At 45.4% G+C, this 22,963-nt stretch overlaps 1 protein-coding gene across 1 annotated transcript in view; it reads left to right on the forward strand.

Annotated features, from left to right (window-relative positions):
* LOC146008613 (medium-chain acyl-CoA ligase ACSF2, mitochondrial-like) overlaps nt 1–20,306 on the forward strand; it is a 144,263-nt gene extending 123,957 nt beyond the window's left edge. Inside the window, exon 16 of the mRNA XM_083148087.1 lies at nt 17,547–20,306. Within this exon, the coding sequence (XP_083004213.1) occupies nt 17,547–17,597 (51 nt within the window). The 3' untranslated portion in view covers nt 17,598–20,306. The remainder of the gene's footprint in view (nt 1–17,546) is intronic.
* The last annotated feature ends 2,657 nt before the right edge of the window (nt 20,307–22,963 follow it).

The raw sequence follows: 22,963 nt of genomic DNA on the forward strand, positions 1-22,963 counted from the left end.
TTCTCATCCCACATGTAAACTAAAGTAAACATTTTGTATTATTTGATCTATCAACTTGCAGCATGGCATATAGGCTTCCCTAGAATATACCCCTTATATATTTTATAGGGCATCTGTCCCAGGGGAGATACACAGATATTTCTAGTAGAGAGGGGTGGGTTCAGATTTACTAATGTATGCTAATGAAGGACGGAACACGGATTGTTCCATTCTTCATTAACATTGTGCCAGTGTGCAACCCCCACTGACGGAGATTCATTCTGATGTCAGAAGAAATCCCTGTCACTCAAGTGTGTACCCGGCTTAAAGGTGCCCATACACTGCCTGCAATGTCTTGCAGCAGTGTACGGACACCCGACGGAGTGCGAGCCGCCGGGAAGGAACACGTGATCTGTTGTGATGGATCGCATGTGTCCCTGCTTCCCTCCCGCCCCAGAACAGGTGGTCGGACGGACAGCCGGTTCGACCACCTAGTCGGGTCCGATGCGCACGGGACCGCGCATCGGACCCGACTGCATGTCAGGGAGAGGCGATTTGTTCCGATTTAACGGGCCGATTGGTCGCAATCAGCCGAAATCGGACCAAATCGCCTTGTATGGGGGCCTTAAGTTTCTGTTTGTTTATTTTTAAAGCATCAATAAATTGTACATACTGTATGTGGCAGGTATTCCAAACTGACACACATTGTAATTTTCAGTGATAAAGCACAAAGATATTTGAAGTACCTATGCAATATAGACAGATGTAAGACCGTTAGTCTTAAATTGGGCTGTTATAGTACAAATACTTTAATAAGTGTGAAATTAGCTAAAATATAACTGAAGTATATAGATTTGCTGAACAGGGAAGAGCATATGGGATCAACTGAATGAGAAAGAAAGGTATAATGATATATACTATATGGACAAAAGCATGAACCTTACATGAGCCTGACCATTACACCAACGGGGACTTTATTCAAATTGTATTAATTTACTTATACTTTAATATGGAGTTGGTTCCCCTTTTTACAGCTGTAACAGCTTCTACTCTCCACAAGACTTTGAAGTGTTTCTGTGGAATTTGTGCACCTTCATTGTGTATAGCATTTATGAGGTCAGTCACTGTTGGATGAGAAGGTCTGGCTCGCAATCTGTTCCGGTTTATCCTAAAGGTGCTCGATGGAGTTGCGCTCAGAGCACTGTGTGTGCCAGTCAAGTTCTTCCACACTGAACTCATCAAACCATGTTTTTTATAGCCCTTGCTTTGTGCACTGGGGCACAATCGTGTTGGAATAGAAAAGGGACTTCCCCAAACTGTTGAAGTTGAAAGCATAGCAGTGTCCAAAATGTCGGTACTTATGTAATATCTGGGCTCCCGTTTTTCTTATGAGACCGCTTCCCCTCGCGGGGCTCACTGCGCTCGCCAAGCTTCGGGCACGGTGGCTCGCTGCGCTCGCCACACTATATAAAATCAACTTCATGCGTAGTTGGATAGTAGGGGTATGAAAAAATGAGGTGCATTTAACATGGGAGCCCAGATAATACATAAGTACCAAAATGTCTTTGTATGCGGAGGCATTAAGATTACTGGAAATAAGCCCAAACTCTGAAAAACAGACCCATACCGTTATCACTCCTCCACCAAACTTCACACTTGGAATAATGCAGTCAGGCAGGTAACGTTCTCCCAGCATCCACGAAACCCAGACTCGCCCATCGAACTGCCAAACAGAGAATTGTGATTTGCCACTCCACAGAACACTGATGAACTGCTCCTCAGTCCAGTGTCGGTGTGCTTTATGCTACTTTATCCGATGTTTGGAGATGTGAGACTTGCATGCCACTGTTCGGCCATGGACCCCATTCTATTAAGCTCCCACCACACAATTTTTGTGCTTACATTAAGGACCTTATTTTGGTTGATTCATTCGCACGCACATTCGCACGCAGCCAAGCGAACGACACCTAAGTGCACACAGCCAGTGAAGGCATGCCTATAACACATGCAATTACGTTCGTTTGCAACTACAGGCAACGGGGAGTGGCCTCAAAGTGCACGCATTCTTAACTCTTTGTTCCCACATCGGCGTGTTCGCTTGGTCAACCAGTTTGCGTTTGAGCGAACAGGCTGTGCAAGTGATTTCATTCTCAACTCCAAGAATACACTCGCAACTCATTCTCAACCTATTAAGTAATTGGCCGCATTTCATTGTGTTTATTGGATCCAATTTCCAAATTGACTACCCAATTAAAAATAGCAATTACAGTATCCTTTATTAAATGGCTGTGTGTAATATCTGAACAACATCATGCTTGTGTAAGCATCCAAGTAGGACAGTTTACACATGTTGACTTGCTGTAATTGTGTGTACTTTTGGGAAACATCACAGGCACACTTGTGTGTTGAGGTAGCAGATTTGGTGATGGTACTTAAAAGCAGTTAAGAATACTGCTGCAAGTGTGGTTTAAAATAATGAAAGAAATACTAGATTTGGAGCATGAACAGTGGAAATGTTTAAACTGCAAAAGTGTGCTTCCCGTGTGCCTGCGATGTTGTTTGTTAATTGGTTAATGAGAGAAACTTGTATGGTGCATGGGTGAGTATTGTGTGCAGGTGCTTGTATTTTAGCTATTGTGTGTGTTGATTGGCCTTGCGAATGTTGGTCTGCTAAGCGGTTGCCCTGCAAGGTGTGAGACTTGCTTTTTCCATGCGAATGAATTTGAGCTCAAAAACTCTGAGCACTTGCACAGTGGAGCAAAGCCACTGCCCAGCACTTGCAGTCACCACTCTTGTATACGTCCCAGTTTCCGCCCAGTGCTGCCCACTTTTGAGGCCACGCCCATCCATACCAGCAGGCCCAGCCCTGGACCCCCTGCCTCACCTAGGAGATGAGGCCTCTGCCCCCAGGAGGCCCAGCCCTGGACCCCCTGCCTCACCTAGGAGATGAGGCCTCTGCCCCCAGGAGACACCAGCAGTAGCCCCCTTCCCTGAAGACCCAGTCGCGGCCCCCAACCAATGGCTCTGGACACATTGGCCTCCGCCAGCTTACAAGTGATCAGAACTCAGCCATAAAAACACCATAAAACAAGAAAAGTGCCTCTTCAGGCCCTGCTGCTGAACTGGAAGTAACTTTAGCCAAGACTGCGCCGCTGAAGGCTGCCTAGGAGCTGTGCAGCTTAGCCAAATATGTCTCCCCTTTGTGAGATAGCGTTACTGTCTCTGCTTGTATTGTTACCTATCTGGCTGTTGCGGTGACCAGTAGCACCGCTGATGGCTCCCTAGGCGCCGTGCAGCTCGGCGAGTATATGTTCTCTGTGTGATAACTGTACTGTATCTGCTTGTACTGTCACCTACCTGGCTGGTGCGCAACCAGTGGCGCCGACGATGGCTGCCTAGGCGCTGTGGTGCTCAGTGAATATATGTCCGCTGTGTCTTTTATCCCACAAGGCACATCTAGTCTATACCTGTATGTGTTATGGATATCTGTACTGTCACTGTTGAACTGTACGTAATCTGGCTGTTGCACAGCAATCCAAATCAAATTCCTAATATATGCAAGTATACCTGGCCAATAAAGCTGATTCTGATACGCCCACATAACGCCTACTTTGCTAGTGCTCGTTCGCTAGTGTATTTCTGTTTGCAATGTCGCATGCGTGTACGGTTGACCAGGGGCGGATTGGGAATTAAAACCAGCCCGGGAAATATCTTGAAGCAGCCCTAATGGGATTACGTATTGTTGCGCGCCGGAGGCGCGCCCGATTTTTTTGGGGGCGTGGCCTATCAATATGGGGGTGTGGTCTATTTCAAAGAGGCCACGCCCAATTTTGCCGCTGAGTTAATAAAAATAACTAAAGTTCACATTATGCAACGGAATGACAAGACACAGGGGGCCAAATGTAATAGGGTGAGAGTTTCAGAAAGTGAGAGATTTTGGGAGAGTTTTCCCATGTTTGTTAAAGCAGCAATCATTTACTCTGCTAAACCAGGTTGATTTTGCCATGTAATTGATTGCTGCTTTAAAAAACATGGGAAAACTCTCCCAAAATCTCTCACTTTCTGAAACTCTCACCCTATTACATTTGGCCCAGGGTGAGAGGGGGTAGGTGCAGGGTGAGAGGGGTTGGTAATGAAGGGTGAGAAGGGGGTGACGAGGGGTGAGAGTAGAGTGGCAGGGTGGAAGAGGATGCAGGGAGGGAGTGTGAGGGGGGCATGGTGGCACAGGATGCAGGGTAGGAGGGGGAATGCAGAGTGGCAGAGGATGCAGGGAGGGAAGTCAATAAGTGGTGGAGGATGCAGGGAGGGGAGACAGTGATGGCCATTATACATATGACACACACCGTGATGCCCATTATACATTTGCCACACACCTTGATGCCATTATACATATGCCGCATACTGTGATGCCCAATATACATCTGCCACACACCGTGATGCTCCATTATACATCTGCCACACACTGTGATGCTCCATTATACATCTGCCACACACCGTGATGCCCATTATACATATGCCACACACCGTGATGCTCCATTGTACATATGCCACACACCGTGAAGCCCATTATACATATGCCGCACACCGTGATGCCCATTATACTTATGCCGCACACCGTATGCCCATTATACATATGCCGCACACCCTGATGCCATTATATATACCGCACACCATGATGCCCATTATACGTATGCCGCACACCGTGATGCCCATTATACATATGCCGCACACCGTGATGCTCCATTATACATATGCCGCACACTGTGATGCCCATTATATGCCACACACCGTGATGCCCATTATACATATGCCACACACCGTGATGCCCATTACAGATATACCGCACACTGAGATGCCCATTACATATTATGGCACATAAGCGCCGCTTACCGACATGCTCATTGCAAGGTTTAATGCTTGTTGCCAAGGAGGTTTACATGCTCCTAACCATGGGGAAGCAGTCTGACAGCCGGGCAGCCCACCACTTCTGCCCGCTGTCAGACTGCTTCCCCATGGCTAGGAGCATGTAAACCTCCTTGGCAACAAGCATTAAACCTTGGAATGAGCATGTCGATAAGCGGCGCTCCACTAGGCAATGTGTTTACCCAGTGACATTGTGGGACCGAGCAAGGAGTTGGCATCGGCAAAATGCTGTTGCCAGTAGCAACGAATCACATTAATCAGCATGGCTCTCACTATCGATGTCGTGAGTATGTGCCCGATGTCTTGGTCCAGATCGGATGACATATCGCCTAGTATGTACCCATTATAAGACCACTATATACTTTTCTCCTGAGATGCCCACTTGTTAGTATTCAAGTTTTAGGTTCCCCATTGCTAAGGGTTAAAGGGCAGGTAGTACAGAGTTACAGTATGTGAAGATTGCAGCTAATGCTGCTTTCCCACTGCCTGACTTGTAATGACCCGGTATTTGTAAACGGGACTTTAAATGGCTCTGAGCCATAAAGACCCTTTCACACTGCCTGTTGTAAACGGTATATTACTGATTGATTACCGTTTTTGTACCTTTCACATTGAACCCATTGTGAAAGGTACAAAACGGTAATCCAGTAATATACCACCCATTACCTGGCCTGCAAACCCCCGGACCTGTCTTGCACCCCCCCCCCCCCCCCAGGCTATTCTGCGCGTCCCCTTTAAGGCACCGGCCCAGAAGCCCCTATACTAACACTACGGTCCCTGGCGCCCCCCCCCCCCCTGGTGCAGCAACGGAGCCTGGTCACCGGCCAAAGCTTACACACAGTAAACGGTGTTGGGGACATGGAGGACACCGCACGGGCACCGCGTCCCGCAGCTTCCTTGTAACTGGAGAGTGATCGCGTTGCCCGGAGCAGGCTCAGGCATCAGGGGAGCCCACGTGGTGACGCCCGCTGGCTGGAGGAAGTGCTTTGGACGCTGTAGAGGCTCCGGCTGTAGCGCCCACACAGCAGGGGGTGCCGGGCTCCACACAGCAGGGGGTGCCGGGTATTGCGGCGGCTACGGCCAGCCCTCATCCCCGCTACTGCTATCGCCATGTGCGTGCTGCCCGGGCATACTCATACTTGGCAGGGCGTCACTGAGTCACTGGAGGGGGGGGTTGCCCAGGTGCCCAAGACGGCCCTGACTGCAAGCATAGGTCAGTCAGGAGCTGTCACCCACAGGAATTCAATGAAGGACCCCGCTGCATGATCCGGCGAGCTGGCAAGTACCAGGGGAAGGGGGGGGGGGGGTGTGTGCAGGACGGACAGGTACGGGGGGTTGTAAGCCAGGTATAAGTGTCACAGCTGGGGTCAGAAAACAGGGAGGAGCCAATCTGTAGGTGCATCAGTGAGAGGAGATATATATACACACACACATATTATATGTGTGTGTGTGTATGTATACACACACACACATTATATGTGTGTGTGTGTATATATATATTATATGTGTGTGTGTATATGTATATATATATATATATATATATATATATATATACACATACACACACACACATATTGTATGTGTGGGTGTATATGTATATATATATTTTATATATATATATACACATATATTTTTTCACTTTTGCCAGCCACACATTATTTAAATTACCTCAGTGACCTCAGATCGTGCCGTGGCACCCGCCTTGTTCTGCTGCCATCTCATCCTGTTGTTGATGTTGATCCCCAGCACGCAAAATACTCCTGCGCTGCTGCTGGGGATCACCTCCGACGGACTCACACACTCAAGAGCCGCGGGAGGAGCTGCGTAAGGCCGCGCATGCGCGGCAGCCCTCCCGCGGCCATTTTGACTCCTGTCAATAATACGGCCGGTCGCGGCCATGTTTACTGTGGGCAAAGTGCTGCGGCCGCTAACCGCTGAGATCGCGGTCAGTTGGTCCGCGGCCCTCCCAGTGGACAAGGCGGCCTCCTCATGTCATTTACGGGCCGGCCCACCGGGAAATGGCCCGGTTTCCCGGCAGGCCAATCCGCCCATGCGGTTGACCAAACCCGCATATGCACATTGTGGAGGGTATGCATGCCTACTAAGCACACACACGCGTTCAGTGAAAATTTGTGTCTAAGCGAGTCAATTGGAATAAGGCCCTAATTCCAGTGGAATTTTGGAACTTTTCAGCTATGGAATCAGCAGAGCGTTGGCGACTTTTACGTACCATGTGTCTTAGAATTTTTTTTTTTTTAAATTCAGTATTTTTTATTGAATTTTTGTTTACATTAAACAAATAAAACCCTAATACAAACAAGGAGTATAGCAGACACGGATAATATACCTTCCACATATACAAAGTAACACAGTGGTATGTCGCAGACGTCAAGTGCGAACATAACAAGCATGAGATATTGCATTACAGGATGTATACACTATAGTTACCCAAAGGCGCCATTTGGGTATTTTGGAAAACCGCTGATATATAGCACACACTATTCAGGATAGTATGTCACACTGAAATATGGCAAAGCTGCATCAGAAACAAAAGTACTGTCTATCAGGATGGTCATTATACTGGAAGAAAATGATCAATACTAATCAAAGCGTCCGGTCTAACAGGGATAATATAAAGCAGAAAAATAAACGAACCCACCCAAAATAAACCTTCCCTATAACCCCCCACCCTGTACAACCCACCCCCAACTTAGGCGTACCTGGATCCCCCAACGAAAACCCCTCTATTCAATTCTAAATTCTACTAATATATATTAACCCACAAAACCCCCCACCCTGTACAACCCACCCCCAACTTTAGGCGTACCTGGATCCCCGAAAAAAAACCTATCCCCTACCCCTCTACTGCTATGGATTATAGGGGAAGGAAAGTTAGTGGCCTTTAGCTATAGTAGCTAATCTATGCCAAAACAAAAAGCTAACCTACCTTTCCCGCTTACCCAACCACCCACCCATCTATCCCACTAACAACTACACTATACCATATTGAGAATTTCCCCATTCACCCTTCCCACCCACCCAGCTGGAGGATAACTACCGTATGGACAGACTGGGGCAATGTAATAAAAAAAAAGACTAAGGTCAAATAGTGACACCACCTCTCCACCACCACCAGCAGAGGAATGGCAAACATTACACGTAAACGGAGCTGTATAGGCCCACACATAATAGTAAGACTTCCATAGGCAGGATATAGGAAAATGCATACATAAAAAAAAGGTGCCTAGTAAACCAGAATATACAACAACAATACAAAGATAATAATAGAGTACAAGTGTAAGGATATGTCAGGGACAACGGGCTCATGAACGGATGGTCTGAGTGAGGCAGTAATTGGTAAATATGTAATTATAGTGCTGCAGCACTGTTACAATATAAAAAGGATCTCGCCATACACATTATGAAGCAGCTTAATACAAAAATGTAACATAAAGGGGTATATAGAGCAGGATATAAATGAGAAAGCTGGAAACACAAGTGGACATATTAGTCTGGCCAGGCCCTTTGCCATATCGAAGCCGTGTAAATAGCAGTCCACTCGTGTACCTCAGGATATACACATAATCTATCGCAGCACTGGGATACCGGTTCCATCATTACACCCGCAATCCGAGAACATGGACACCAATATAAGCAGCAGGAAAACAGGAAGTCCTTCAACTTGAGTCCAATCGCTGGGGCCAGAGGATAAAACCGGCAGGGGCATGCGAACAAACAAAAATGGGCAGAGATGAAGTCACTCATCAACCACACTGCTGCGGAAGCTGCGGGACAGAGCCCCGGAGAGTCCACAAAATCAGGAGCTGTCGGCATAGAGTCAGCAGTAGGGGTTACCTCCATTTGACAGGATTGATCCTGATAGGGCTTAAATGTAGGCAATGCACAAGCCACAGGTACAGGATTTTCTGAGATAATGTTCACACCTTCTAGTGCCACAAGGATCCTCTGTGTGGAGGCATTATTGGCCTCAAGGATAGGTTGGAAGTGGTCAAACATCGCTGATGCACTGTATTAACCCCTTCACGACATTTGACGTATATATACGTCATGGCCGGGATGTACTTCCCGACACATGACGTATATATACGTCATGACTTCAAAGTGCCACTGCGTCTCGAGACGCAGTGACAGAGGGACGATGTCTGCTGTCCCTGACAGCAGACATGTCCCTGCATGCCCAGGGGGGGCTGCGATGCCGCCCCCCCGTCGGCGATCGCTGTGATTGGCTGTTCAGTGTGAACAGCCATTCACAGCGTTTTCCTGTGTTACTGGCGAATCAGACGCTCGGTAACACAGGTGTCAATCACCGCCGGGCGTCAGGGGGCATGAGGGGGTCATCGGTGACGATGACACCTCACCCCACCCTCACCCCACCTGCCCCCAAGGCTGTGATTGGTCCGTGGGACCCACGGACCAATCACAGCCAAGGCGCGACATTTAAACTAACGGTGACTGCGCTGCAGACGCCATTCCGGTCTGGAATAGCATGCAGAGCGGTCACCGTACCTATCTGCCGTGATACTGACCTGATCCTTGCTAATACTTACCTGATCCTTGCAAATACCTTACCTGATCACTTGATCACTGCTTGTAGCGTGCTGGACGCTTCCTGGATCTGACTTCCTGAGACTTCCTGCTGCTGCTGCAGTGTGATAGAGAGATAGAGAGATAGTGACAGAGAGAGCTATATTTTGTGTCTGCTACCCCCCCTTTTTGGGGGTGCAGGGTTTTTTTTATATATAAATAACTGTCAGTGCTGCTGCTGCAGTGTCATAGAGTGATAGATAGTGATAGATAGTGATAGATAGTGAGAGATAGAGAGATTTGTGTCTGCTACCCCCCCTTTTTGGGGGTGCAGGTTTTTTTTTTATATATATAACTGTCAGTGCTGCTGCTGCAGTGTCATAGAGTGATAGATAGTGAGAGATAGAGAGAGATAGAGAGAGATAGTGACAGAGAGTGATAGAGAGTGTATATTTTGTGTCTGCTACCCCCCCCCCTTTTTGGGGGTGCAGGTTTTTTTTTATACATATAACTGTCAGTGCTGCTGCTGCAGTGTCCTAGAGTGATAGATAGTGATAGATAGTGATAGATAGTGAGAGATAGAGAGAGATAGTGACAGAGAGTGATAGAGAGTGTATATTTTGTGTCTGCTACCCCCGCCTTTTGTACTGATCACTATATCTGAGGTGATCAGCAACTTTTTGGGGGCGCAGAGGTTTTTTTTTTTATATATACCTGTCAGTTGCTGCCAGTTGCACTGTCAGTTGCACCAAAGGTTGTGCACCTGCTGCCCCTCACTGGTAATCAGTGTCGCATCACTGATCACCTTTTTTTTTTTTTTGTGGGTGCTGTGTGGTCTTTTTTTAATTTTTTTTTTACACACACTGTGATTTTGTGGGTGTCCTGTGGCCACTGTGCGCTGATCAGTGACGTACATCACTGATCAGCTTTTTCGGCACAGGGTTGATCTATTTTTTTTTTTTTTCAAATTCCTGTTGCCTTTGAGCGCTGTTCAGTGACGGACGTTACTGACCAACATCTGTGCTCAATTTTTGGCGCAGGACCTTTTTTTTTGTTTTTTTAACCCCTTCAATTTTTTTTTTTTAACCCCTTCAATTTTTTTTTTTTTTTAACCCCTTCAATTTTTTTTTTTTTTGTATAAAGTATTTTTTTTTTCTGCACTACATACACACTACACACTACATACCCCCCGGGTTGAAATAAAGTTTGTACCCCCCCCTACACTATACACGTGTTGAAACATTTCACTACCAGTAACACAAAAATAAAAATGGCATCCCAAATGTCATCCCAAATGTCATCCCAAATGTCATCCCAGTCATCCAGAAGAATGTATTCAGTGGAGGAGGCATATGCCATGCTTGCCTCTGACTCTGACACAGCCAGTGAGGCAAGCGGGGAATTTGAAGGATTCGTCTTAAGCTCCTCTTCCTCCTCTGGTGATGAGGGACCCCCTCAAAGACGCCCCCGTAGAGCAGCTGAGACCCCCCCCCCAATAATTGATCTCGTATGGACCCCACCACCAGACAATTTTGAGCCCCAGGTTCCTGAGTTTTTGGCCATGCCAGGAATCCAATTTGATTCCACAGGTCTCAGAGAAATTGACTTTTTCAAATTATTTTTCTCTGATGATTTTATAAATTTAATGGTGGACCAAACTAATTTATATGCCCAGCAGTTTATTGCTCAAAACCCCACGTCATCATTTGCTAGGTGGACCCCTGTAGATGCAGTAGAGATGATGACGTTTTGGGGTCTGGTGTTTCATATGGGCATAGTAAAAAAGCCACAAATTAGGCAATATTGGAGTACAGATGTTCTGTACAGCACCCCATTTTACCGTATGGCCATGCCCCGGGCTCGATTTGAGACGATCCATAAATTTATACATTACACCGATAATGCACAGTGCCCACCCAGAGATGATCCCACCTTTGACAGGCTATTCAAAGTCAGGCCGGTCATTGATCATTTCAGTGCCAAATTTGCAGAGCTATACATCCCTGATAAATGTATTAGTATCGACGAGTCCCTTATACATTTTAAAGGAAGGGTTAAATTCCGCCAGTACCTTCCCAGTAAGAGGGCAAGGTATGGCATAAAAATGTATAAGCTGTGTGAAAGCACCACAGGGTACACCCACAAGTTTAGGGTATATGAAGGGAAGGATTCAAGAATTGAACCGCCAGAATGCCCCCCCTCCCTCGTAGGTGTTAGTGGAAAAATTGTCTGGGATTTAATGCACCCCTTCCTGGATAAGGGTTATCACCTCTATGTGGATAACTTTTACACTAGCATCCCCCTGTTTAAGGCCCTTGGTTCAAGAGGTACAGCAGCTTGCGGTACTGTGCGCAAGAACCAAAGAGGCCTCCCCAAAACGCACATTGCCCAAGTACTAAGAAGGGGTGAAAGCAGGGGAATATGCACCGAAAATATGTTGTTGGTCAAATATAAGGACAAGAGGGATGTCCTTATACTGACAACAATTCATGGAGACAGTACCACCTCCATCCCTGTACGAGGTACCAGTACCCACACCTCAAAACCAAATTGTATCCTAGATTACAATAAGTACATGGGCGGAGTGGATCTTTCAGATCAGGTACTGAAGCAGTACAGTGCCCTGCGGAAAACAAATATCTGGTACAAGAAGCTGGCCGTGTATATCATCCAGATGGCACTGTATAACGCTTACGTGCTATTCCGTTCTACCGGCCAGAGGGGGACATTTATGCACTTTCAAGAGGAAGTCATAAAGGGCCTAATATTTGTGAACCAGCAGGCAGAGGGCCCCAGTACTTCTAGTACTGGCCCCCGTATTGTACCAGGGCAGCATTTTCCCAACGAAATCCCCTCCACTGCAAGAAAGGGCAGGACACAAAAAAGGTGCAAAGTTTGCTATAAAAAGGGAATAAGAAAGGAAACTATTTTCCACTGTGAAACTTGCCCCGACAAACCCGGCCTATGTATAAAGGAGTGTTTCAAAATATACCACACATCTATGGATTATTAGGTTCATCATTTCACCGTGCTTCGGGGGTCTTGCTAATGCCACATAGCACCCACCATTCATTCCACCAGAATCTGAGCTGCAAAATCCAAAAATCACTCCTTCCCTTCTGAGTCCTGCCATGCACCCAACTGGTATTTTTTGGTCACATGTGAGGCATTGCCATACTCTGGAGAAATGGGGGCACAGATTTTGGGGTGCTTTGTCTCCTTCATTCCTTGTGAAAATGACAAATTTTGAGCCAGAACTGCATTTTTGTGTAAAAAAATGTAATTTTTCATTTTCACTGCCCAGTTGTATCAAAATTGGTGAAACCCCTGGGGGTTTGAAATGTACACTATACCCCTAGATGAATTCCCTGAGGGGTGTAGTTTGCAAAATGGGGTCACTTGTGGGGGGGTTCCACTGTATTGGTAATGCAACATAGCACCCACCATTCATTCCACCAAAATCTGTGCTCCAAAATCCAAAAATCACTCCTTCCCTTCTGAGTCCTGCCATGCACCCAACTGGTATTTTTTGGTCACACGTGAGGCATTGCCGTACTCTGGAGAAATGGGGGCACAGATTTTGGGGTGCTTTGTCTCCTTCATTCCTTGTGAAAATGAAAAATTTTGAGCCAGAACTGCATTTTTGTGTTAAAAAATGTAATTTTTCATTTTCACAGCCCAGTTGTACCAAAATTGGTGAAACCCCTGGGGGTTTGAAATGTACACTATACCCCTAGATGAATTCCCTGAGGGGTGTACTTTGCAAAATGGGGTGACTTGTGGGGGGGTTCCACTGTATTGGTGCTTTGGGAGTCTTGCTAATGCAACATAGCACCCACCATTCATTCCACCAAAATCTGTGCTGCAAAATCCAAAAATCACTCCTTCCCTTCTGAGTCCTGCCATGCGCCCAACTGGTATTTTTTGGTCACATGTGAGGCATTGCCGTACTCGGGAGAAATTGGGGCACAGACTTTGGGGTGCTTTGTCTCCTTCATTCCTTGTGAAAATGAAAAATTTTGAGCCAGAAGTGCATGTTTGTGTAAAAAAATGTAATTTTTCATTTTCACAGCCCAGTTGTACCACAATTGGTGAAACCCCTGGGGGTTTGAAATGTACACTATACCCCTAGATGAATTCCCTGAGGGGTGTACTTTGCAAAATGGGGTGACTTGTGGGGGGGTTCCACTGTATTGGTGCTTTGGGAGTCTTGCTAATGCAACATAGCACCCACCATTCATTCCACCAAAATCTGTGCTGCAAAATCCAAAAATCACTCCTTCCCTTCTGAGTCCTGCCATGCGCCCAACTGGTATTTTTTGGTCACATGTGAGGCATTGCCGTACTCGGGAGAAATTGGGGCACAGACTTTTGGGTGCTTTGTCTCCTTCATTCCTTGTGAAAATGAAAAATTTTGAGCCAGAAGTGCATGTTTGTGTAAAAAAATGAAATTTTTCATTTTCACAGCCCAGTTGTACCACAATTGGTGAAACCCCTGGGGGTTTGAAATGTACACTATACCCCTAGATGAATTCCCTGAGGGGTGTACTTTGCAAAATGGGGTGACTTGTGGGGGGGTTCCACTGTATTGGTGCTTTGGGAGTCTTGCTAATGCAACATAGCACCCACCATTCATTCCACCAAAATCTGTGCTGCAAAATCCAAAAATCACTCCTTCCCTTCTGAGTCCTGCCATGCGCCCAACTGGTATTTTTTGGTCACATGTGAGGCATTGCCGTACTCGGGAGAAATTGGGGCACAGACTTTGGGGTGCTTTGTCTCCTTCATTCCTTGTGAAAATGAAAAATCTTGAGCCAGAAGTGCATGTTTGTGTAAAAAAATGTAATTTTTCATTTTCACAGCCCAGTTGTACCAAAATTGGTGAAACCCCTGGGGGTTTGAAATGTACACTATACCCCTAGATGAATTCCCTGAGGGGTGTAGATTGCAAAATGGGGTGACTTGTGGGGGAGGTTCCTAACTTTTAGCACTTATGGTGCCTAGAAACCTACATGGTGCCTAAAAAAAAATCTCATAAAAAGGAGGCTCCAAAATCAAGTAGGTGCTCCTTCTATTATGAAGCCTGTGGTTTGGTCAACGTGCACACTAGGGCCACATATAGGATATTTTTGAAAACAAAAGAATTGGGGGAATCAATTTTTAGTCACATTTCTCTAGTAAAATCTACTGTATTCGTTAGAAAAATGTATTAAAATTGAAACTCTGCAAAAAAAAAGAAATTTTGAAATTTCACCTACACTTTGTTTTAATTCCTGTGAAACACCTAAAGGGTTAACAAACTTCCAAAATGCTGTTTTGAATACTGTGAGGGGTGCAGTTTTTGAAATGGCATCATTTATGGGGGTGTCTCACATACAAGTCCCTCAAAGTCACATCAGAACTGAACTGGTCCCTAAAAAAATCAGTGTTTGAAATTTTCTTGAAAATTTGAGAATTTGCTATTCATATTGTAAGCCTCCTAGTGTCCAAAAAAATTAAAAGGAAGTTGAAATAATGATGGAAACATAAAGTAGACATATGGTCTATGTTAGTTATTAACTATTTTGAGTGGTATGATTATTTGTCTCACAAGCAGAAAATTTAACATTTTGCAACTTGCTAAATTTTCCATTTTTTCACGATATTTTGGTATTTTTCACAAAAAAACACAGACTGTATCGACCCAAATTTACCACTAACTTGAAGTACAATGTGTCACGAGAAAACAATCTCAAAATCACTGGGATAAGTAAAAGCAAAAAAAAGTTATCACCACTTAAGTGAGACATGTCAGATTTGAAAAAAAGGGCTCTGTCATGAAGGCACAAACTGGCTCTGTCATGAAGGGGTTAAAGGCTCACCCCAACCAGGTATTGAAGGTAGGATAGTGGTGGCTTGCACACCACACACCTAAGTACACACAAAGATGGTAGTGGATGGAGCAGCCCAACTTGCTAATAGAATAAGGGTGAAGTGGTCAAAGATGCAGGGACCCACAGAGAGGTGATGCAGGTTTGAAAGTTAAAAGAAGCAGCAGAGTTACTGTAGTATCACTGATCCGCAGGCTACAGACAATGTCCCTGTAGAGAATGGGCACAACATACGGCAAGCTCCCTGCAATGTCGTCCACGTGTCAGGTTAGCCAGCCAGGTCTCACAATGCGCATCTCTCCCGGAGCACCCACCGACACCGCAGGTGGACAGCAGCCTCAGCAGGGGACAGCGTCCGGCTCCGTGATCTGCCCACCGCCGGACACCACAAGCCGCAGGTCCCAAGGATGTGACACCTCTCCAAAATGGCGCCCGCACAGGATCCGGCCGGAGCAGGGGACGCCAGGCCAGGCAGCCGAACCCAACCACACCAAGCCCGCGCTCGCCCGCCAAATGGGACAGCAGGTGTGGGGGACTCGCCGGGGTGATGGTGAGTGGGCAAGCGGGCACTCAGGGGCTCGTTAGCAGGATGGTTTTCAGGAGATTTGCGGAGCTCAGGCGACCTCCATCTGCTCAGATGCCCGGTCAAGCCACGCCCCGTTTCTTAGCAATTGTTGACCCCACTCTAAGATTTTACATGGTCTTAGTGGCTCAGATGCTGTTGTTCCTAAATGTTTCCTCTTTCTAATTATACCACTTATCCAGCAAGGATGAAATCTCATGAACTGTCTTATTAACCCTTTACGTGTCAACATCTTTGTAAGAAATATGCAAAATATCCGCTAAAAATGCCAATGTCTCTCAAATTTGTTATATAAATTCAAATAAAAAATGTGTTAAAAAGAGTATATTTCCTATATTAGGTAAGCAATACAGGTCATTATGATGAATAAAAATGCTTGCTTGGCTATTTTCACACCTATTTTGGCATCCTATCACAGTACCACACATGAAATCACTGCGCTCTTTAGGTTTTAACCTACAGATGGGTCTTGTCCCATCTTGGCAGGGGATGGCGCTGGCGTCGCCAGCCGCCATCCCCCGCCAGCGCCATGGCGATGGTGAGAAGGGGACACGCGCGCACGAGAGGCGCGCGCGTCCCCTTCCGACGGCGCTTCCATCCGTTCCCCCGGGTCCCCGCCGGCTTGCCGGCGGTAACCCGGGGTCCCCGCCGCCTGCCCGCACCCCCCCCCCCTAACCCTGTCCGTCTCCCTGAGGCGGAGACGGACAGGGTTTCCGTCGCGCTGGCGACGGAGACTGAGACGCGCGTGAGACGCACGCGCGTCTCAGTGCATTTGCTGGCGGGTCGCCAGCGCGGACGTTCTGGCGACCCGCCAGCAAGGATGGGACAAGACCCATCTGTATGGGCTGCTGAGTGTCAGCTCCTTAAAAAAACAGTTTTTGCGCATTTGCAGTACCGAGGACGATACTGCGCATGCACTGGACCCGGGACCCTAAATATGCCTCTGTGGACTGCTGCAAAAGCAGCCCAGCGCGTGTGAAGTACCGAAGAAGCTACTGTGAATGCGCGGGTGCCGGACGGCTCCCCGACAGTTGGGATTCCGACAGTCAGTACTCCGACGTCGGAATCCCGACTGCTCCCTCGTGGGGGTCCACGACCTCCATAGAGCTCGCCACCGTTCGCGCAGCATGGCGAGCGCAGCGAGCCCGCAAGGGGCTTCATTGCGCTCTCCACGCTGTGCAGTCGGGATTCCGACGTCTGACTAATGACTGTCGGAATCCCGACTGTCGGAGTATTATACCACACCCGAATGCGCTGGCCCCATGGCCGAGACCGCCAGCGGGGACCAGGACCAGCATCAGGGCAACAGCGGAAGCTGCTGCTTTTGTCCATATGGTATATAGTCCATATAGTGTATGTATGGTATATTTAACATATCTAGATTAAGGGCCCATAGATGTTATCAGTACTGTGGTATTTATTAATTTATTAACAGAGTGGTGTTCAATGAATGGATTGTGACATACTGTAGGTCAGACAGAATCCTGGCACTATATGCCAGGCCAAAGGAAATTATGTTTTTAATCCCACACTGAAACGGTTGGTAAAAAAAATATCAGATATTATTTAGAACAATAAATATAGTTTTGTAACTAAAATTACATTGCCGATAATTTCACTGTTTAAGTTACTTATATCCATTTCAGATACAGAAATTCAAGCTGAAAGCAGCAATGGAGAAGCAGCTGGGAGTATGAAGAGGATCTCGTCATCTGATTGTCCTTCACTGTCCTGAGATTTGTCAGTGTTGTCTTAGGGGCATCTCCAACGCCGATGCTCCATTCTTGTCTTTCTCTTTCCTGCTATTGCCATTGGCATCTTCAGCTTCTATAAAGTGGTGGATACCTGTAAATGATTAACTGTAAATGAATAACTATGAATCTCCATTACACCATCACTCTTCACCATGGTTCTGGCTGCATAAATGTATGACTTGCTCAGGCCAAACTACCGAAGCTATTTCCCTGCAGCCCTGAGATCACTGATGCCACAGCTGCCCCTTTATCCAGACCAGATTATAAATATAGATCTGAACTCTTGGGATGATAAGGAGACAGTCTCCATATTTATTCATCATGGCCACCTATGTACCGTATATGCCTACCCATTATACTGCGCTACAATGTAGTTATGTAGTTACAGTATGTCCCAGTCTCTGGTTACCCTGTAATCTTTTCTGGCTACAGCGGTGTATTGCTATGTTGCCCATTACAATTCTAAGTTTTTACTTTACTGCTATGGACTTCACATGTTTTCCGCGTCCCCTCACGGGGCTCGCTGCGCTCGCCACACTATATAAAATCGACTCCACGCTGACATGGATAGTGTGGGTATGAAAAGGTCGGAGGACGCGTAACGCCGCCACGCTTCAGGTTGGCGTTGATAGTGGGGGTGGTGTTAACAATGGGGGTGCATTTAACATAGTAATCACCCATCAGGGTGCCTGTAGAGATCGCATCACATGCCATTGTAATGGCATGCGATGCGATATTAAAATTATACAGTGCGGCTCTTAGGACCCGAAAATCGGCTCCAATCGCATACCACTAATTAAGGCATGCGATGATATGCGATGGGCACCGTGCTAGGAAAAAAGTACCGGACATAGAGTTAGAGGAGGACACTGTGCACATATACAGTGTCCCTTGGGACCCTTGTGACATTCGATCATATGTCCTTCGACCATGGTCCCGCCGAACACCTGCTGGCATCTAACTAGCGTTACTGCCGCTCTAGTGGCCGGCGACTATCTTTACCAGTGTTACTTAGCTTATATTAATTTGCACTATCGAGGGGCAGGATTGCTTTATTATTAAGGATAGATTTCAGATGGTGTCTAGGCTTTCAATGCCTTTTTGGACCTCCCTTTCTTCATGTGTTTAATACTGTTTCCATGTGACATCTCACAGAACTTCATTTAGGGACATCAATGGATTGATTTCTTTGCATGTGTGGATGGATGTGTTCAATATTTATTTTACCCACTGTATATACTCTTAAATGCCCAATACTGTGAGTACTAGGTCACCATGCGCTACCTTCTATGGAGCAGCTACAGGCATTGTATGGTGCACCTCATCTGTCTATGCATCTCTTAAGGCCTCCATACACTATGCGATTTGGGCCCAATGTCACCCGATTCTGATGGATCGGGCCGTGAAATCAGGCCAAATCGCTTGTGTATGAAATCCAATCTGATGCGCGGTCCCATGCGCATCCTATCAGAGTTGGACGGGCTGCTCATAAGATAAATCTTATGTGTAGAAATTAGTGGCACATTATTGTAGCACCCACAATGTATCGCATCCGATGGTGGGGACTCCAGACACCAGAGCCGGGCAGGGGGACACTGCGAGCTGGCAGGGGGACACAGAGAGGCAAGCAGAGGGAGCTGAATTAAAAAAAAAACCATACAAATGAATGGGAGGCTGCTGATTGGCTGAGAGAGCTCTCAGCCAATCAGTGGCTGCCCATTCATTTGTATGAGTTTTTTTGCAGCCTGGCTCTCTAACTCCACCTTCATGGCATCAGGAGTTGTATATGATAAATCCCATGCGATGTATCGCATGAAAAACTTGGCACATCAAGTGCTTAATCGTATGTGAGCTTTCCCAGGGAGCTGCCAGGGAAATCAGGTCTGACTTGTCGTATGTGGGCCTTTAGAAGCAGAATGAGTCCTTTTTCTTTCCCCTTGCTGGTTCTCTGAGCCTGTGCCACTAGTACCCTTGTGCCATGCAGCCTGGATAGCACAGTGTGTAGAATAAGCCTTTAGGTGTAGACCTCACTGTGCAGGGACACATTAATCACTAGCTTTCCAGCCATGACATGAGAAAATGATTTTAGTACCGCTGTTTGTATCATGCACAACACTGAGGGAAATGTGTCTGCCACCTACTCTGGAAAATGGCATACCTTTTGCTGCCATAGACTTATCATTGGCATTAGGTCAAATTTGTATTGGACTGGAAGTAGAATACCAGTGGCAGCCATAGAAGGAACAACGAATTGTATCTGGCACAGAACTAGCTGCGTTTTTAGAATACATATTTTTTTAATTATTTTTAATTAAAGCATATTTATCAAATAATATACAGTGTTGAAAAATACATTGAAATGTTCCCCTAATGCTGAATCACTGATGTATTATTTTTTGACCCTTTTTCCGTGCATACCATGTTTTAAAATTGACACTTCTGTATTGTAATGTTTAAAATGTTCTTGAAATTATTTATTTAAAAAAAATAGACAGTGTTGATTTACATAATCTGAAAGTGTTGACTTTGTAAATGTCATACAAATTATTGTACGTTAAACTATGCAATTTAAAATAATTCTAGTAACAAAAAATACTGGTAATGAATATTGTAATCAAGACAAAGTGTTCAATAAAAACTAAATATATGACATACTATTGAAGACATTTTTATTCAATTACAAATGTTATTAATAAAAAACCATATATATTATTGTCTATGAAATAATTTTGTTGTATGAATTACAGAAAAAATTTGATAAAAAATTATAGAAGAGAATATATGATGCTCACTGCTCCTGCCAAAATAACTAAAGTGATGACAGAGGGATTAGAAGGTCTCCCTCCAGTTATCTTATACCATACCAATTAGTCAGATGTAAACTATTGTATTTCGTTGTATTGTGCACGGTTCACAGAGCGCTGCAACCTTCAATTAGTGCATATAAAAAGTATGAAATTATCAAACATGTATAATATATATATATATATATATATATATATATTATATATGTTAGAAAGAAGAAGAGGAGTGCTCCATAGTGTAAAACTGTATTTTAATAACACATAAAAAAGTGCTGTCCAAGTACAATATGAGGACTCGTACCAAATAGGTAACCGCTGTGGGCTGGGTACCACAAGATTTCAATATGAAATAGCCAGGCAAAGCTCCTACCACCATCCGGGGCACTGCAGGATCACAGACCCACGTCAATCACACTGACCATGGAAGCGGCGTGTCGGATACTTCAAGCAGGAACAGAAGCGGTAGGGGGAGCCGGACAAGGTAGAGCTGTCATCACCAAACCCCGCCCTATATAAAAATAAATATAAAAATAAAAACACTCCCAATAAATCAGGTGGCTGCAAAAATTCTCAAATTGTTCCATTTTTTAACAGAACTACAGTAATTGTTTACCAATGGTAGGACTTTGTGCATTTCCGTTAGTAAATGATGATATATGATCCTTACACGGGTATTCTATATGCATACTGAATGATTGATGGAACACAGCACTGTATCTTTGGCACAACACTTCTGCCTGGTGCGATCCAGGGTCATTAGCTGGTACACTCGATGGTGGTGTGGTATGTATAATATACTAAGTGCCAATTCATGCACGTTTGTATAAATTGATTTAGTGTGGGTATAAATATATATATAGTCTCCCAAACAAATGCAGTAAACATAAGCTCACTGCACATGACAGGACCAGCACATCCAATAAATGCGAAATAAGTGAATTTAATAAGAAAGGGTCATGATACTCATCACAAGGGCAGACAGCAGCGTATTTCATCCACATCAATAGTTTTAAAGTGGCAGCAGCATAATACAGGTCCGCTCCATATGCAGTACCCTGATGGGCCGTTTCGGCGATCAAGCGCCTTTTTCAAAGGGTAACCACTGAATTCTACAGACATGACCCTTTAAACACAGTGGAATATACCAAACTTACTATTCACCGGAGCCGCCGCACCGCCGACCCTGCAGTGCTCCTGCCATCTCCGCGCCGCATCTCACCGCCGCGTCATCTCCCCCAAACAGGAAGCCATACAGCGCAGTGTCCCGGTTACCCGGGGTTTTTCCACTAATAACATCGAATCCCAGATAAACAATGCAAAGAAAAAAATATATATATAGAACACAACCATAATGGGGTATATTGTGCTATCTGGCATCAAATATAAAGAACATGGCAATATGGCACCATCGTGTAGCCAACCCACAGGATGTGCAATCATTTTTATAAACAGCTATATTAAAATTCAGCCATCAGCACAGTTAAAAATTAAAAATTAAAGGGCATCAAGGAGCATATAGATAGACACGCTAAGGCCTACTAAAACAGATATAGCATGATACAAATAAAATTTCGTCAATGGTCCAAACGACCATTCTTGTTCGATCACGTGCACCCACTACCAGCTCAGATAAATATTGACATGTTAATTTCTTCATTTAGTCCCTGGGGTGCCAGGGATTGCAGATTGTAAATTCACTGGCTCTCACATTGGAGCAACCGTTTATGTCGATCACCCCCTCTTCTTAATAGGGGTATGTGGTCGATAGGCATGAACTTGAATTCATTAATTTTATGTCCACAATAGGCAAAGTGCCTGGCAACCGGGGGTTGTATTATCAATCTTTAACAATGCCTTCTTTATAGAGATGTGCGGCGGCCACTTTTTCGGGTTTTGGATCTGGATCTCCCTTAGTGTTTTGGATCTGGATTGGTTTTGGCAAAACCACCCTTGTCGGTTTTGGTTTTGGATCTGGATTTTTATGTAAAAATGGCTAAATTAACAGTATTAGGGCCTGTTTTTGCCCCTAAAGTATTATTGACCTCAATAACATTAGTTTCCACTCATTTCTAGTCAATTTTGATCACTTCACAGCTTACAAAATAGTTTTAATTTACTGTAGTTGGGCCAAAAGGGTATACCGAGGTAGCTGGATGACTAAGCTAAGCGACAGCAGTGGGCATCACATACATGTGGACCTTACACTTCCAACCTGGCACATCTTGGAAGCAGAGCGGCACTGCAGGGGCAGACAGGGTGGCAGTTTAATAAACTATCCCAAAAAAAGAGAAATGCTCCAAAGAGCAAAAAATACAAAGAGGTATCGGCCTTGTCATGACTGGTGGTAGCAGCTTCAGCACTTCTATCAGGTTGCTGATCTCCCATTATTTCCTCCTCCATCATCCTCCAAAAATGTGTTTTTATTTTATTTATTACTTTTATTTATTTTTCTTACTTTACACTGGACACAGCCTGTCACACTGGACACAGCCCCTTGGACACTGG

This window comes from Crinia signifera, chromosome 6 (assembly GCF_055691185.1).
Source record: "Crinia signifera chromosome 6, ASM5569118v1, whole genome shotgun sequence".
NCBI classification, from domain to species: Eukaryota; Metazoa; Chordata; class Amphibia; order Anura; family Myobatrachidae; genus Crinia; species Crinia signifera.